The sequence below is a fragment of the Dromiciops gliroides genome, chromosome 4, assembly GCF_019393635.1.
Source record: "Dromiciops gliroides isolate mDroGli1 chromosome 4, mDroGli1.pri, whole genome shotgun sequence".
NCBI classification, from domain to species: Eukaryota; Metazoa; Chordata; class Mammalia; order Microbiotheria; family Microbiotheriidae; genus Dromiciops; species Dromiciops gliroides.
In genome coordinates, this window is record NC_057864.1 from 358835275 (window position 1) to 358852852 (window position 17578).

Sequence of the window (17578 nt, forward strand, 5' to 3'; positions counted from 1 at the left end):
AACTAAATCCATGGGAACTGATGACATCACCAAGTGAAGTCGTATAGTGGGAGAAGATGGCCCAGGACAGAATCTTGAGAGGCACCTTCAGTTACAGGGTGTGATCCGGAGGAGGATCCAGCAAAGCAGACAGAGAAAGGGTGGTATGATTTATAGGAAGAAAACCAGGAGAAAGAGTGCTGTCTCAAAAACCTAGAGAGAAGAAGTATTGAAGAGGAGAAAGTGATCAGTGTTAAAAGAGAACCTGGTTTGAGAAAAGGCCATTAGATTTGGCAAAAAAGATATCATTAGTAACTTTGGAGGGAGCTTGATAAGGTCAGAAGCCAGATTGTAAGATGTTAAGAAGAGAGAGGAGAGAAGTGGAGGCACTGATTGCAGATGGACTTTTCTAGTTTAGCTACAAAGGGCAAAAGCAATATAGGATGTTATTGAGGATAGAAAATATCAACTGAGGGTTTTTTGTTTGTTTTGGGCGGGGCAGGGCAATGAGGGTTAAATGACTTGCCCAGGGTCACACAGCTAGTGAGTGTCAAGTGTCTGAGGCCGGATTTGAACTCAGGTCCTCCTGAATCCAGGGCCGGTGCTTTATCCACTGTGCCACCTAGTTGCCCCCAAACTGAGGTTGGAGGCATGGGCATGTCTTTGGTAGTAGGAAATAAGCCAGTAGAGAGGGAGAGATTGAAAATGAGTGAGTGTTCAAGAAAGAACAGAAAGAAAATAAGTGCATGTGGAGATGACAGAAGGGGAAATCAGCTGGAGAAGACAAGATGGAATGGATCACTTGAACATGTAGAGGGGTTAACCTTGGCAAGGAATAAGTGCACTTTATCATGTGAGTCAGAGGCGGAGGAGAAAATACCAAAAGGCATCTGAGTGATAGGAAGAGGTGCGAGAGGGGAATTCATTGTAAATAGCCTCAATTTTATCTGTAAAATGAGAGGCAAGATTTGCAGATGAGAAAGTAAGGGGAAGGGCACATCTGAGATCTGATGAAAAGTTTTGGAAGAGCTGAAATGGAGTGTATTAGTTAATACGAGAAGCAAAGGAGATAAAAAAAAAACTAAGACTGAAAGAGTTAGTCACTTGTCCAGGTTCATCTAACTAGGAAGTACTTGAGGCAAGTTACAAACTGAGCTCTTCCTGAATTTATCCACTGTGACAGCTGGCTGCCTCCTATATAGTAGGGAAACCAACTTGAATTTTGGGAATGAGTGGTTAGTATTAGGCATGTACAAAAATGCCAAAAGCACAATCATTGCATGCTGGATTATTCCTCTCACTCACTAATGGCTAAAAGTACAATTCTCAGGTCCATGTCACAGCAAGCTGCCTGGTAGATGAGTCTGTTCTCACGAGTGAAATAGCTTCCAGTGGTTCCTAAGCAAGACTTCTTTTTATGACATTTTCCTTACAAGAGACTTACATCAGAAGGAGCAGCATTTATAAGCACTTTACAAATAGTTGATCCTCATGACAATCATGGGAGGTAGGTGCTATTATTATCCCCATTTTATAGATGAGAAAACTGAGGCAAAAACAGATTGACTTGTGTTCAATGGCTAGCAAGAGTCTAAGGCGGTATTTGAACTCATATCTTCCTGACTCCAAGTCCAGCTCTCTATTCACTGTGCCAGCTAACTGCATTGCTCATTTATGTTAGATCTATAATTAGCAAATTCCTGAACTCCCCACCCCCAAAAAAGTATCTACTCTCAATATCTTTAAGTGTCTTCTGTAGAAACTCAACTTCTAATCTTTCTCCTTTCACCTCCCATCACTAACAATATATTAGACAATATGAAGGTATCAAATACATCTTGCCTTTTCATATTTCTGTCATCTTCAGTGCATGGATTTTTTTTTTTTGGAGAAGAGACATGATTTGATCCCTTTTGCTAAATAAATGGAGTTTCCTACAATCTATAGATCATGTTTTGCTATGTTTGTTGCAACTGCTAGGTTGTAATGAATGTCAGGCCTGCTCTGTGTAAACCTTCACCCTGCCCCCTCTCACATGAAATCGCAGTATCTTATTTTACTTTCATGGAAGCTGGGGTTTTTTTCAATACTTTAATTCCCTGTCAACATCATTACAAACTAAAGGATGCTTCAATCTCTTCACATTTTTGTAAGTTCTTCTAACCAGCAGTAAAGTAGACTGAGGAGAAAAATTCCAATTAGGCCTTTCTAATTCGAGAAGAGTGCATAATTCTTTCTCACATGTAAGAAAATTCTTGTAAAACTGTAATTGATTCTCTGAGACCACAAAAAAAAGTCATTACCTTGAATGAACTACTATTTTTACATCCCCCGCTATTAGTCACTCTCAGTTTAATAGATTATTAGGTGTTCTGTCCATATTAATTTCTGTGAAATTTTGTTCCTATTTATCTCTTTTAAAAGTTGTTTCTAATAAACATAATTTTCTCTTTTCAGTTGATTTCATAGGTGGATTCGACTCTTACGGCTATCAAGGCCCACAGAAGACATCTCATTTACAACTACAGCCCATGTACATGTAAGGATTTTGTTTTTTCAATGTTTCTTGTACATGCTGATAGGAGAAGATAATTCAGAATTGATGATATCCAGCTAGCTTTTTATAGAATGACTTCAATATGTTTACTCCCCCATATTATTCTTTTAACAGAATGATTTCTCATGGCATAATGTGCCACATTTTGATGTAATATTGATTTTAAAGTGACTTATCAAAGGTTTAAAAATTATTACCTTAGCCCTACAGTTAGCCCCGCTCTTAATATAGGAGGTCTCCAGCTCAAGTATCCTTTTGGTTTGCCGCTCCTGTCTTCCATTTATCATTGTATTTGTTTATTCAGACCCAAAAAGTGTGAATGTGATCAAGAGTGATTAATTTCACAGGAAGGTGGAAATCTAACTATGAAACCTTAAGCTGGTCTATTAACCATTCTGAACCTGAGAATTTTTCAAAATGAGGGGCTTAGACTAGATGATTAAGATGACTTCCAATTCTAATATTATATAAATTTTTATTACTGTGCCAGTTGCCCAGAAATGTGGTTATATACACTTAGCTTCTTGAGGGCAGGAATGGGTGAACAGATCAAATTTGTTGTATCATAATATTCATTCATTTATTTAATATATTCCTACTAGCTTTCTACAAGGTACTAAAGTACTTTGCCTGTCACTTACCATACTGTATATGGTAATTATTTTTGTAGCCTTCCTAGTACTCAGACTGATTTATAAAATGTAGGAGCTCCATTAATATGTATAGAAATGAACTGGATTGAATGTGGAAAGCATGATCACATCAAGCTCAGATTACAATCCCTTAGCTCAGTTGTCCCAGGTTACTGATATATATATAATTGGAGCTTATTTTATATCTTTTTTTTTTTTTTAGTGAGGCAATTGAGGTTAAGTGACTTGCCCAGGGTCACACAGCTAGTAAGTGTTAAGTGTCTGAGGCCGGATTTGAACTTGGGTACTCCTGACTCCAGGGCCGGTGCTCTATCCACTGCGCCATCTAGCTGCCCCTACTTTATATCCTTTTTAAGGCAAGGTTTTCTTGGAAATTTTGATCTATATAAATGCCTCCAAGTGTGCTTATGTATTGGTATCAACCAATTTTCATGGCAAGTTGACCCCAAAATATATTATACAATCAAAGGCAGAGGCCAAAAGAAAAACTACCAATTCATCATAAACTGGGGAAAACTCACTTCTCTTTATCTGTTCACTATCACAAGTGAAGAGGTCAAATTTATTATATGAAGCATTTATCCATTTACTCTTTTATTAGGTGACTACAACATCCAAGGCACTTTACCCATTATGCATTCTGATCATTTTGCCATGTGTGGCAATAACTGAATTTATGAAGTATTTTTCCTCCATAAAACAAGCATTTATTAAGGATCTACTTCATGTAAAGCAATGTGCTGTGCATTAAGAGAGATATAAAGCTTAGATAAACCCTGTCCCTGACCTCATGGAATCTGCAATGTATTCGAGGTATAAAACATGCTTAGGTACAATGGGTAGAAATGTAAGAGGATCAGATTTAGATTAAATATGGGGGAAACTCTTTACCCTTATCTCTTACATTTATTTTTATAAATAAACCCTGCTTTGATTATTTAAGAGAGAGGTGTTTGCTTATCAATTTGGGAGAAGCAGTGTGGGGATTTTTAAACAGCCCATACTAATTTAAAAACAGTCAGATAGCCAGCCAAAAGTCCACAGATTAGGACTCAGTAAGTTAGTTAAAATAATTCTTACAGAAGCTACCACTATGAAGGAGCAGAAAGTTTGGAATATGACGTTGCTGAAGACAAAAGTATATAGGCTCATAGCCAATAATAGCTTATCCTACAAAACTGGGTGTGGGGGGTGGTGAGGGGGTAACGAAATAGACTATTTCTGATAAAAAAAAAAAAGCAGAGTTACATAGAAACTACATAGAGCTACACAGAAACTTTCAGTTCAAATATGGGAATTAAGAGAAATGTAAAAAGATAACTACAGGTGAACAATTATAACGAATTAAATAAAGATAAACTGCTTACATTCTAATATACTGAGATGATTCATGTTTCCCTTCTGAATGCTATCCACATTAGGGGTCCTAGAAGGAGTCTAATTAGACAAAAGATTGAGAATAATTCTGTTATGTCTTAATGACCTTAGGAGTGAAAGGAAAAGGAAGGTTAGGGGAAAGTATCTTACACAATTAGGATGCACAAGTAGAAGTCTATAGGAAGAAGTAGGGTGGCTTATATTTGAACCCTACTCCTACTGAAATTGGTCCAAGGGAAGAACAACACACAGAATTAGGTACAGAGATATATTTCAGTCAACTGGAAAATAGAAGGGAAAGTAGAAACAGCAACTCAAGGAGTTACAAGAAGCAACTCAAGATTAAGGGAGGTACAAAAATATTTATGGCTCTTTCTGAGGTGTCAAAGAATGGGAATCTGATGGGGGGCCCATCAACTGGAGAATATCTTAATAAGTTATAGTATATAAATATGATAAAATGCTAAGGAGATGGTTTCAGACAAATCTGCCAAGATTTATATGAATTGATCAAGAGTGATATGAACAAAACCAAGAGAACAATTTATACAATGAAATTCTTGGATCCTCGGATCCAACATAATAACCAACCATGATTACAGAAGACTGATAAAGGATGGTGCCCATCTCCTCATAGAGAACTGATAGACCCACAGCACAAAATATACACATATAAATATATATGTGAACATATACATACACACATATGCATGTATACACATAGATGTATATTCAATTGTATAGCTATACAACATTCTATAATAAATATATTTAGGAAGATGTTGCCATGTATTTATCTGCATATAAATATATATGTGTGTACATATATCCACTGTGTACATGTGTTTTTACATATATACAGAAACCTGACTTTCATACTGAACACGTGTAAAACCAAAATGTTTTGTGTATATACTTGTGCATGTATATATTATATATGCATATATGTACATTTTTTCTTTTAGATATGTCCAATGAAGAATTATTTTTTGCTTGACTATGCATATTTGTAACAGGGTTTTTGTTTTCCTTTTGTTCTCACTGGGCAGGGGTTCAGTTAGAGGGAGAGAAGGCAAATCTTTTTTAAAAAAAGATCTTTTGGGGGGGCAGCTGGGTGATGCAGTGGATAGAGCACCGGCCCTGGATTCAGGAGGACCTGAGTTCAAGTCTGGCCTCAGACACTTGACACTTACTAGCTGTATGACCCTGGGCAAGTCACTTAACCCCAATTGCCTTACCAAAAAAATGGATTGGAATAAGGAATAAGAGAGAAAGAGATGTGTGAGACAGGAAACCAACCAGGTTATTACATTAGTCCCTTAATAATGTGATGAAAGCCTTTTCCAGGATGGCTGTTGTGTGAGTGCAAAGAAGGAGACATATAGGAGAGATTTAAAATGATAATAATACTGTTGATATAGTGCTTTAAGTTTTGCAAAGTGCTTTACAAATATTATCTCATTTTTTTCTTCAGAAAAACCCTGAGAGGTAAAGGCTATTCTTATCCCCATTTTACAGACTGAGAGACAGAGATTAAGTGACTTGCCAAGGATCACCCATCTGGGCAGCTGGATGGTGCAGTGGCTAGAGGCCAAGCCTGGAGTTAGGAAGATGGGAGCTCAACATTTACTATCTTGTTGTTGCTGTTTGTCCTTTGTTCTCAAAGAGGACCATGACTTTGGGAGGTGATGCCATCACTTGAAATGAACTGGATTTGAGGGAGGGAGGGCTGTGCAAAGTCTATATGACCATGGGCAAGTCACTTAACCCTGTTTGCCTTAGTTTCATCGTCTATAAAATGAGCTGGAGAGGGAAATGGCAAACCACTCCAGTATCTTTGTCAACAAAACCCCAAATGGGGTCACAGTCAGACAGGATGGAAATGACTCGACAATAAACAACACCCAGCTAGAAAGTGCCTGAGGTCAACTTTAAACAAAGATCTTCTTTACTCCAGCCCTATCCTCTGCACCACCTTGCTGCCTAGAAACAAGGGAGTTAGCAATAATAAAACTTAATAGTCATTTCTTTTTAAAATTTGATATATTTGGACATAGAATATCTTCATTCATTTGTTTTGGTCAACAATCATTTAACAAATGAGAGGTACTGTACCAGATGCTGAGAATACAAAGCTAAAATAAGATATAGAGTCTCTTGAAGAAGATTACAATTAAGTCAGGGAGATGAGATTAGAATAGGCCTGTTATTACATTGCTATTGGAAGTTCCCAATAAGGAAGCTCCCTCTACCAGTAAAAGTCTGCACCTACTCTGTAATTTGGAGGTGTAGCCAAGGGCCTGGGACACTGAGGTAATTGATTTGCTCAAGGTGACATAGACAACATGTGTTAGCAGTGAGACTTGATCCCATCTCTTCCTTACTCCTAAACCAATTTTCTATCCACATCACCACCCTACCTTTCAATAGTATAGCAAAGGGGATAATATTCACAAGGCACTCTCCTATAGCCTAGATTCTAGGTCCTAGAAGGTAATAAGTATATTGAGGAGGGTGCTGCTATGTTCCTACATGCTAGATCCCATCCTTGGACACTGGGCTTCTGTCTGGTAAGCATTTACTATATTTAGCCCTTACCCAGACCCACTATGCTACTCCCTGGCCATCTTCCTACTGTAACACACCACTTGGCCTGTGCCCTCTAACACACTTTTCCAACTCTAGCTCCGAGGACAGTAATAAAATCAACCCTATCAACACACCCTGCTCCAACTCCTCTGTATGTATGATTTCCCCCATTAGCTCCTATAGGGTGGGGACTGTTTGTTTATAGTTGCATAAATATAGAAAGGAACTGGCAGTAGTAGGCACTTAATATAATACATTCATTCAAGAAACCAATGACAATCAGAGAGATTTGGGATAGTTTAGGATTGTAGATTCAAAGGTCAAAAGGATCTTGAAGGTTATCTAGTTCAATCCCTTCATTTACAAATAAGGAAACAGAAACAGAGGCCTAAAGTGACTTACTCAGGGTCACACACATTGTTACAGGCAGAATTTGAACCTAGGTATTCTAAACAACTAAACAACTAATCCCCCTTTCCATTGTACAACCATGTCTCACACAATAGTGGATATGTAAATAGCACCTTGAAGAAACTAAGAAATTTTTCAATCCTGAAAGTGACATCCAGGGCAGCTAGGTGATGCAGTGGATAAAGCACCGGCCCTGGATTCAGAGGATCTGAGTTCAAATCTAACCTCAGACACTTGCTACTTACTAGCTGTGTGACCTTGGGCAAGTCATTTAACCCTCATTGCCCCGCCCCCCCCCAAAATCAGCAGAAAGTAACATCCCCAAACATTCTTCACTATTATAAAGTCACGAGATTTTTACTTGTGTTTTTAATGTCAGTTTTGAAGCATGGCATCAGTTTCCTCATCCTGGTGTGCCTTTTAAATCACAAATATTGAGAAAATTCTGCAAAGGACTTAAATTTACCTGTGGAAGCACACACATAGATAACTGAAATTCAAAGATTTGTCTTTTTTTTTTTTTTTTTTTTTTTTGCGGGGCAATGGGGATTAAGTGACTTGCCCAGGGTCACACAGCTAGTAAAGTGTCAAGTGTCTGAGGCCTGATTTGAACTCAGGTACTCCTGAATCCAGGGCCGGTGCTTTATCCACTGCTCCACCTAGCTGCCCCTTATAAGTCTATTTGTTTGGGGGGTTTTTGTTTGTTTTTTTTGTTTGGTTGGTTTTGGGTTTTTTTGCGGGGCAATGGGGGTTAAGTGACTTGCCAAGGGTGACAGAGCTAGTAAGTGTCAAGTGTCTGAGGTCGGATTTGAACTCAGGTCCTCTTGAATCCAGGGCCGGTGCTTTATCCACTGTGACACCTAGCCGCCCCTAAGATTTGTCTTTAAAAACCACTTTTTGTAGCTAAACCCTCTACTCAAGATACTAATAAATCATGTAATATCTGAGCTTCAATTTACCCATTTACCAAATGAACTAATATTAATACATCACTTCTAAGTACTTCCAAAATATTCTCATTAACATTTCCTTCCTTTTCTCCCTCCTTACCCCTTGGTATTGCCTCTGGTACAGCGGCACAATGGCCACAAAGCAGACGACTTTGGAAGATCAACAGACTAGATAATCATCCCCTGAATAAAGTAAAATTGATTCTACAGGCATTCTAGCATTTCTAACAATTCTAACCGAACTGGCAGAAAAAACAACTTTAAACAAGACGACACTATGGGGCACCATTAGTTCCATAGGAAGACTATTCTCCTTTGTTTGTATCTTAAGAAAATTACAAACAATATTTCATGGAGTTTTCCAATGTTATGATGGGATTTGGTTAAAATGCATTAATGGTGTTCTTGTGTCACGACATTGGACAGGGCTGCCATTAACTAGCATAGAACTAATCCTTGTTCTTGTAACTCAAGGAACCCCGTCACAAAGAAATCCTCCAGTGTATGTTGCTAGCATATATCCCCAGGAGGTTGAGGATTGGGAGAGGCTCGTATGAATCAATTTTCTTCTTTTTTTTTTTTTTTGGGCGGGGCAATGAGGGTTAAGTGACTTGCCCAGGGTCACACAGCTAGTAAGTGTCAAGTATCCGAGGCCAGATTTGAACTCAGGTCCTCCTGAATCCAGGGCCAGTGCTTTATCCACTGCACCACCTAGCTGCCCTGGCTCATATGTATCAAAAGAAGTTGGTGCTCCTCATTTGAACATTTAAACATTTGAACAAATTGTGGTATATGAATGTAATGAAAACTCTATGAGAAAAGCTGAATATGAAGAATTCGAAGAAGCATGGAATGAATTGTAGGAAGTAATTCCAAGAAAACTAAGCACATCTAGAGAAGGATATATGCAGGGACAACAATATGAACAAAAACACCACCAAAACAAACATGAAGTTTGAGTAATAGTCATGATCAGTCTTTTTTGGGTTGTTTTTTTTTTTTTTTGCAGGGCAATGGGGGTTAAGTGACTTGCCCAGGGTCACACAGCTAGTAAGTGTCAAGTGTCTGAGGCCGGATTTGAACTCGGGTACTCCTGAATCCAGAGCCGGTGCTTTATCCACCATGATCAGTCTTAATCACTGAAAACAGATAATGAAAAGCACCTCCCTTAGTCAGATATAGGGGTGGGGAACTGCAGATGTAGAATGGTGTATATATGGTTAGATGTAATCACTATATTGAATGGTTTTGCCTCATGATTTTTCTTTGTTACAAGAGGGATGTGTTCACTGGGTAGAGGGGAAAGAATAAGCCCAAATATGACTGTGGTAGAAAAAAATCAATAAAACTTATTTTTTTAATTTAATTCAAAAAGAGAGATGTGAAGAAGAAAAAAAGAAAAAATGGTTATGTTTATAGCAACGATGGAGGGAAAAAATGAGCATCACAGAGAAATCAGGAGATATATAAGGACATGTGTCTGAGACAAAGAAAACCAAAATGATGACTCTTGGAAATATGATTTTTTAATATTTGAGCGCTGCCTTCTTCCTTATGTAAATGATTCTATTGTGTTGCAAGAGGCAAAATGCATATGCACACTTCTGTTCCTTTTATTAAATGCACAGAAGGAAGACTGTCACAAGGCAGAAGCCAACAAATATATCCACATGTCACTCAGAAAAAGCTGTCTCTAATCATGATCTCACATAATTTCAGCCCAAGAAAAGAATGAAAATATGCCCATGCTCAGGAAGAGCCCATCAACACCCACCAGACATTGCCATTCCTCTTACTCGGCTCTAGTGATACCCATTGTTTCTTTCAGACAGTCATATGAATTTCCTCTTTGCTGATCAACAGATGCTGGTGAGAGGAAACATACCAAAGATAATTTAGATTCATAGAAATGAATGCTAGATGATGACAACTTTGTACCAATGTGTTATTGCATTCTCTTGAAATAGTATTTAATCTAAAAGTCATACCTCAAAGGATAAGTAATCAATGGATAGAGTTCTCAAAAGAATTGCAAACTATGAACCACTATATAAAAAGCTTCTCAAATTTATTAAGACTTAACATGATTCAAAACAACCCTTAAGTTGATCAAGATGACAAGAGATAGAAATAGAGTTGGTAGCTGTGTAACCCTGGGCAAGTCACTTAACCCTCATTGCCTTGTGCCAAAAAAAAAAATAGAGTTGGACAAGCTACAGAAAGACATGCATGCCTTTTCAGTATACTACTGGGGGAGTTGTAAATTCATCTGACCATTCTGGAAAGCAATGTGAAATTATGTTGAGAAAGTGGCTAAAATACCCATGAACTTTGGCCCAGAGATACTAGTTATATGCTCCATGGAACTAAACTTCAGGAAGGAAGTTAGCAATAGATAAAATATGCATAGAACCATTCTTTTGTGATAGCAAAGAACCTGAAACAAAGCTCATGCCAATCAATTGGTAAATAGCTAAAGAAATGGTGGTACATAAGTGTAATGGAATACTACTTTGTCATTTTAAAAACTAGATACAACATCCAGAGAAGCATATGTGTCTGTATGAATTAATGCAGAGTAAAATAGGCAGAACTAGGAAAACTATGTAAATAGACCCTTATGTATGAATATAGATATAGATATATACTATACTGTAAATGGAAAGAACAACAACAACAGAAAGAACTCAACTCAACACTTAGGAGTTATAATGACCAACTACTGCCCTAGAGAAGAGTTGAGAAAATGTACCTCCTTTTCTTCACAAAGATGGGAGAAAAGGCATGAAATATTGCTTATAATATTAGACAGTAGATATGTTTGTCACTTCTGTTGAATTGATTTTTTATTCTTTATTATTCTTTTTATTCTTTAGCCTGGGCAAGCTAAGGGGAGGGATATGTTCAAAAATAAAATTGATAAAAACAAAAGATATCAATAATTGTAAAAGAAAAGTGGTTGGTCTAAAGAAAAGCATAATACTTATCCTCATCTCCATCACAGCTCATATATCAATATGTCTTGTCATTTACAAAGAGTACTTGTTTGGGAATATATAGAAGGCATCATTGAAAGAGGAAGCATGGCGCAATAAAGAAGGAATTAGATTTGGAGTCAGAGGTTCAATTCAGTCATTTTTTCGGTCGTTTTCAACCCTTTGTGACCCCATTTGGAGATTTCTTGGCAAAGATACTAGAGCGGTTTGTCATTTTGTTCTCCAACCTATTTTACAGATGAGAAACTGAGGCAAACAAGGTTAAATGACTTACCCAGGGTCACAGAGTAGTAAGGGTCTGACACCAGATTTGAATTCATTAAGATGAGTCTTGCTGATCCCAAGCCCACTGCTCTATCCACTGTACCACCTAGACTTTGGTTCAAGTACCAGATTTATCCCTTACTACCTGTTGTTCTCCTCATTTGTAAAATGAGAAGGTTGAACTAGATGACCTCCAGGGTTTCTACCAGCTCCAAATATATGACCTGATAAGTCAGAAACCAAAGGTATCTAACAAACTAGAAAGCAGCAGTCTGCTCCAGGGTTTTAACATTTGTCTCTGTGCTAAGTGCCTCTGATCCCTTTGTCCTGTGTGTGTGTGTGTGTGTGTGTGTGTGTGTGTGTGTGTGTGTGTGTGTGTGTGTTGGTGGGGTGGGGGGTATGTGTATGCATGTGATTGAAATGCTGAATCACCTACATTAGAAACATAGTAATGCAACTTTTAAAATGCTCAAATGAAACTTACATATTAACACATCTCAGTAGGAGGAAATGTCAGAGATGAGCTATTCCAGCCCATGACCTACATTATAAGACTATGAGCCCATTAAAGGCAAAAATGGCAAAAGACAGTAGCCTTGTTCTTGAGGATCTTACAATCTAATGGAGACAACATGAAAAGCAACTATGTACAGCAAGCTATACAAAGGATTAATTAATTAGGGAAAATCAACAGAGGGAAGGAGCAGATTGGTGGCACAGTGTATAGGATGCCAGGCCTAGCTAGAGTAAGGAAGACTCATCTTTCTAGTAAAAAGCTGGCCGCAGACACTTACTAGCTGTGTGACCCTGGGCAAGTTACTTAACCCTGTTTGCCCCAGTTTCCTCATCTACAAAATGAGCTGGAGAAGGAAATGGCAACAGGAAAGTATCCCATAGACAAGGAGAAATTGAAGATAAGTGAGAGAATAGGCATGACAAAGTAAAAAATCTGCTAGAGAAGACAGGATGGGAGATCATGCACTCATAACCAATTGATTTTTGCCTTAGTGACACCTGGGCATAGTTAAATGATAACAGAGTATCCCACCTTCATGTCCCCAAAAATAAGTTGACTACATCAATAGAATGGGAATTCAAGGAATAGTTAGGGGTGTTTACAGAGCATCACTAACCTTTTGAAATTTACATGATGAAGAGCACTTTCCACAGTCCCCTAACAAACATCTCCCAAATTCTAGTCTAAATTGTACTTAACCCAGAATAACTATTCATATTCTCTTATGCTCATAGACACATAGATTTAGAATGGGAAGACGCCTTTGAGGTCATTGAATCCAGTCCTCTCATTTTAAAGATGAGAAAATTGAAACCTAGATAGATTATGACCTATCAAGAATAGAAAGGCTAAAATCTATCTGAAGAAGGATTTGAATACAGGAATTCATTAGTCCAAACCTAGTATTTTATCCACAATACCATATACCATCCTCTCTTAATTCTACTTCTTCACTAAAAAATAAATTTTTTTTAAAATTCTACTTCTTCACACTTACCATCTGAATTTGCTTTGAGTTCTAACATTTTCCTACTTTTATTTGGTTCCCTTCTGAAACAGGTTTATTTGTATAATTTGGGGGGGGGCAGGGCAGTAAGGGTTAAAAGACTTGCCATGGCTCACACAGCTAGTGTCAAGTGTCTGAGACTGGATTTGAACTCAGGTCCTCCTGAATCCAGGGCCGGTGCTTTATCCACTGTGCTACCTCGCTGCCCCCTATTTGTATAATTTTTGAATGAGAGTGATCTCTTTGAACTTTATAACCCACGAGTATTATAGGACCAACCATTTAGTGCTGGAAGAAACTTTAGAGGTCATTCTAATCCCACTCACTCATTTTACAGATGAGAAAACCGAGACTTGCAGAAGTTAGACTGGTCCAATGTCACACCGATAGGTGGCAACAGTATCAAGCTATGAGCCCAGGTCCCCTAATTCCAGATTCAGTGGTCTTTCCACTCCACCATACTGCCTCCAATTAGAAAGGCCAGAAACTCAACAGCCACTGCCTGTTCAAACAAGTGAATATTCAGCCCTCAACCCCAGTCTAAATTCACAGAAAATGGCCTAGGTGCTAAGATTTTCCAGTCTGTTATCTTTGTGTGTCTGCTTACAATGTTTGCATGCCTTTCCATCAACAAACCTGAAGATTTTCAAATCAAAGTAATTTACCATTATGGGCTGTTCAAGCACAGTAAAAAACATACACATATAGCAACTGAAAAGAATGAGAGGTTCCTTAGACTGAGAGGAGCATGCTTTGATAACTGTGTGCCATTCTAGCTGCAGGGGTTTCCATTAAACATGACAGGAGTTGTGTGACTAAGACCCTGAACAACATTCTCAAAACACTGCCACAAATGTCTTAAACGAGAAGTCTTTTTTCCCCTTTCTTTCTCATTTTTCTTTTTCTTTTTTTTCTTTTTTTTTGCTCCCACATTCAGTGTACAGCCTTCATTTCTGTTAAAGTGGCTCTGGCTTTTGTTGATTTGTAATTCCTCAGGTGATCTTCCAGTTTACATTCAGTTAAGCCTGGGGAGAAAAGGATTTCATGTCTTACAGTTTACCCATCGTAGTCTCCTCTGATCTGAGAGCCTCATTCATGTGGGTTGAATACACACAGGGGAAGGGTAGGGCTATCGTCCATGAAACTACTCCGTTAGAAGATGCTCAGATTTTTAAGTTAAATTTTGCAGTCAAAGTAATTTGTTTTGACATTCAGTGACCTCCCTTCCCATACAGATCTTTTGTTTCTGGAGGGGGTGGTAAGTGGCAAATGGGCTCACATAAAGAAAATTCCCACAGAAAACCCCTGGAAGAGTTGTATTCCGTCTCCTAACCTAATTAAGCAGCAGTACTAACAATAGAAGACTCTGAAGCCAGGAGGTTTTGGGGGGAGGGAAAAAAAAAAGAGAGGGGAAGAAAAGATGCTTCTTGGAAACCCTTTTGACATGTCCTTCACTAATGCCACCCTGTGCTTGGAGAAGAGAGGGAAGGAGATGAATAGTATCACAGTTGATGACAATTTTTTTTCCCCATCTCTCCTTTAGGTCCAAGTAAACAACGTGACTTCAGTGTGTCAGCTCAAGGACCTTTCAAAGAACTTGTTTCACAATGGCCTCCTGTGTTTTACAAAGAGCAAGAAGCAACTTATCTGTGTTTAAAACAATAAAAAATAAAAGACCAACCGCCGCCGCCGCCGCCACCACCAAGCATAAGCTGAAACACAAAAATAAATAGTTCCACTTGGCCTCTTCCTCCTAACAAACACAGACAGATGCCCAGGAGACCCTATCTTGGATTTCCTGCATGTACAGACAACTGCCAGGCTTTTGGAAGGTCCAAAAGGAGAAGTGTTTGGTGCCCTCTACTGCCCATTTCTGACCTTTACCTTCTGCATTCCAACTAATGGGAGAGCCTGAGTGATGGTGTCATCTAGTTCAAAATCATTCGACAGCCCTCCATTCACCCGATAGCACCGAGTCTCCTTAGTGTAGTTACAAAATAATAATAATAACAATAACAGTAATAATAAAAAATACCATGATGACCTTGTAACTGAAGTCTATATAGACGGCAGGTTGTTCGCCCTAAAGGCTGTGCAGTACATACTTGCCTTAACCCATCTAAGTTGTACACCAGAACTACTCAGTGCAGGCTCTCTGAAGTCACTTCCTTCAGGCTGCTGTTAATTCTGGGGAAAACAAAGCAAGTTTTAAGTCAGCATGTTTCATGTCAGGGAGCAAGACTGCCTGGGTCAGCCGCTCCAGAGCTTCTGCGGGATAAACCGCAAGCTGAGAGTGAAGTGCTTTACTGCTGAGCCGACACAGTGGCCAAAAAGTAACGATAACAATAATAATCTTGATGATAATCTTTGTAATACTAAATAAGGTCTTGGGGAAGGGAGTGTGGGAGGAGGGGGGTATTGGGAGACACAAAGCAAAACTCATTAAACTACTAACCTTCCTGGAAACAGCTTCGTTAACCCCATTCTTTTTATTTCGTGCACTGTAGGTGCTTTTATAAGTAACTTCCAATGTGTCTTTTACTAACTCCAGAAACATCTGCAGATTTCTATCAACAGAGGCCAACTAAATAAATACGTATTAGCTATGTTTACTCTTTTATATCTAATTCAAATGGAACATCTGATGTAAGTGAACCTTTTTTTTCTAACTTCCGCATATGAGATTATTTTTTGTGGGTGGGGGGTGGGGAGGGGAAATAGTTACCTTGGTGAAATATTTGAGATCTCTTTGTGGTATTTGGGGGATCTGTTGTGTGTTAGAGTGTGTATTTTAATCTTCCTGTATTATCGTGGCTGAAAAAAAAAACTGTGCTGTTATGTAGTTGGCAACAAGATGCCTTTGGGAACTTAATAGTAGGTCAATGTGTTTATGGAATACTCTGAACTCCTAGGAAATTTCGTTTTGTTTTGAATCTGATCTGTATTTTCAGGCACTATGTGGCTTTCATTAGCGGTAAACATATTTTGTTCAGGCTTTTCAGGAACTTGGATTGGCCTTGTTTCTTTTCTTGGAACCACCTTGGAACACTTCAGACAAGGGGGAAAATACTAATGCCCTCCCACCACCTTTAAGGGACAAGTGAAATCCAGGGCTTAGAACAGCTTAAGTTGGTAAAGAATGAGTCTTTTCCTAGTTCTCTCTCTTTGTTGGAGGTTCTGAGATAACCTGTGTGAAACCTGAGCCTGCCCATATCTACAAAACCAAGTCCTGTTTACTGTGTTTGCATGGATATCTGTATCACACACACACAAATATATCTCTTCTATATATTTATTTTTTAAATTGTCTAGAAACAGAAGAACAAAAGTTCACCATTGGAAAGTAAGCTACAAGACAGGTTCCAGGAATTATACTTGCATTTTTTTTCCAGTGGCTTATACATGTGTGTCTATATATACACATGTAAAAAACATAAAATCTCCAATTTCTCAGTGGAACCTCCTCTCATGCACATTTCCTGCATGTTTGAGTAACATATTGGGGAAAAAATATTGACCCCAGACTCATCTTTTGGCATCAAAACATAAATGCTACTTTGGGGAAAGGATCGGAATGTCAACATTTTTATGAGGTTTCTCTCTACGTGCCTGTAATGAGGTTTTGCTGTAGCATACATGTGTATGTATGGATGGGTGTAGGCATAAGCACACCCCGCACATAATAGGCCCTCATAGTCCTACTTTAAGTTGCAGCCAAGTCACCATCACCCCCTTCACACATTAAAACAAAAAATGATGTTGACTACTAAACAATGTTCAGTGGACAGATCTGACATGGGAGCAATTCTGAGCACAGTAGTGTGACTATATCTGGAATAACATCCAAGTTATACAGCAGCTGTATCCTCCTCAAAATCCAGGAAAGAATGCTATTTTTCTAGGCTGGGCTTTTGTTATAAAACCTAATATTCAGAAGGCAAGAGTTATGATCCTGATGTGTCTTTTTTCTTTCTTTTTCCTTGGCATTTGTTAATTCTGAATGTATTTTTAACAGAAGTGATTTTTTTGACTTATTAGTGTAATTTGCATTTTAAAAATAAATGGAAAAAAAAAAAGAAACCTATTCCATTTCTGAGCTTTCTCTTGGAGCCCCTGCTGCTTCTCACACAAGTTGTAGGTAGTCTAGGGATACACTAGACTGTGGAATCCTACTACATTTACATGAAGGCAGTGGTGAGGTCCCGTCCCACACTGAAACGTGTCAATAGTGAGTAGAAATTGCCAGGTCATGGCATCATTTTAGCTCTGTCATAGGCAA

At 38.5% G+C, this 17578-nt stretch overlaps 1 protein-coding gene across 2 annotated transcripts in view; it reads left to right on the forward strand.

Moving 5' to 3' along the window:
- NKAIN2 (sodium/potassium transporting ATPase interacting 2) overlaps positions 1 to 17369 on the forward strand; it is a 1311503-nt gene extending 1294134 nt beyond the window's left edge. For both annotated transcript variants that reach the window (XM_043999967.1, XM_043999968.1), the window contains exons 7-8: positions 2437 to 2518; positions 14843 to 17369. In XM_043999967.1, the coding sequence (XP_043855902.1) occupies positions 2437 to 2518; positions 14843 to 14852 (92 nt within the window). In that variant the 3' untranslated portion in view covers positions 14853 to 17369. The remainder of the gene's footprint in view (positions 1 to 2436; positions 2519 to 14842) is intronic.
- The last annotated feature ends 209 nt before the right edge of the window (positions 17370 to 17578 follow it).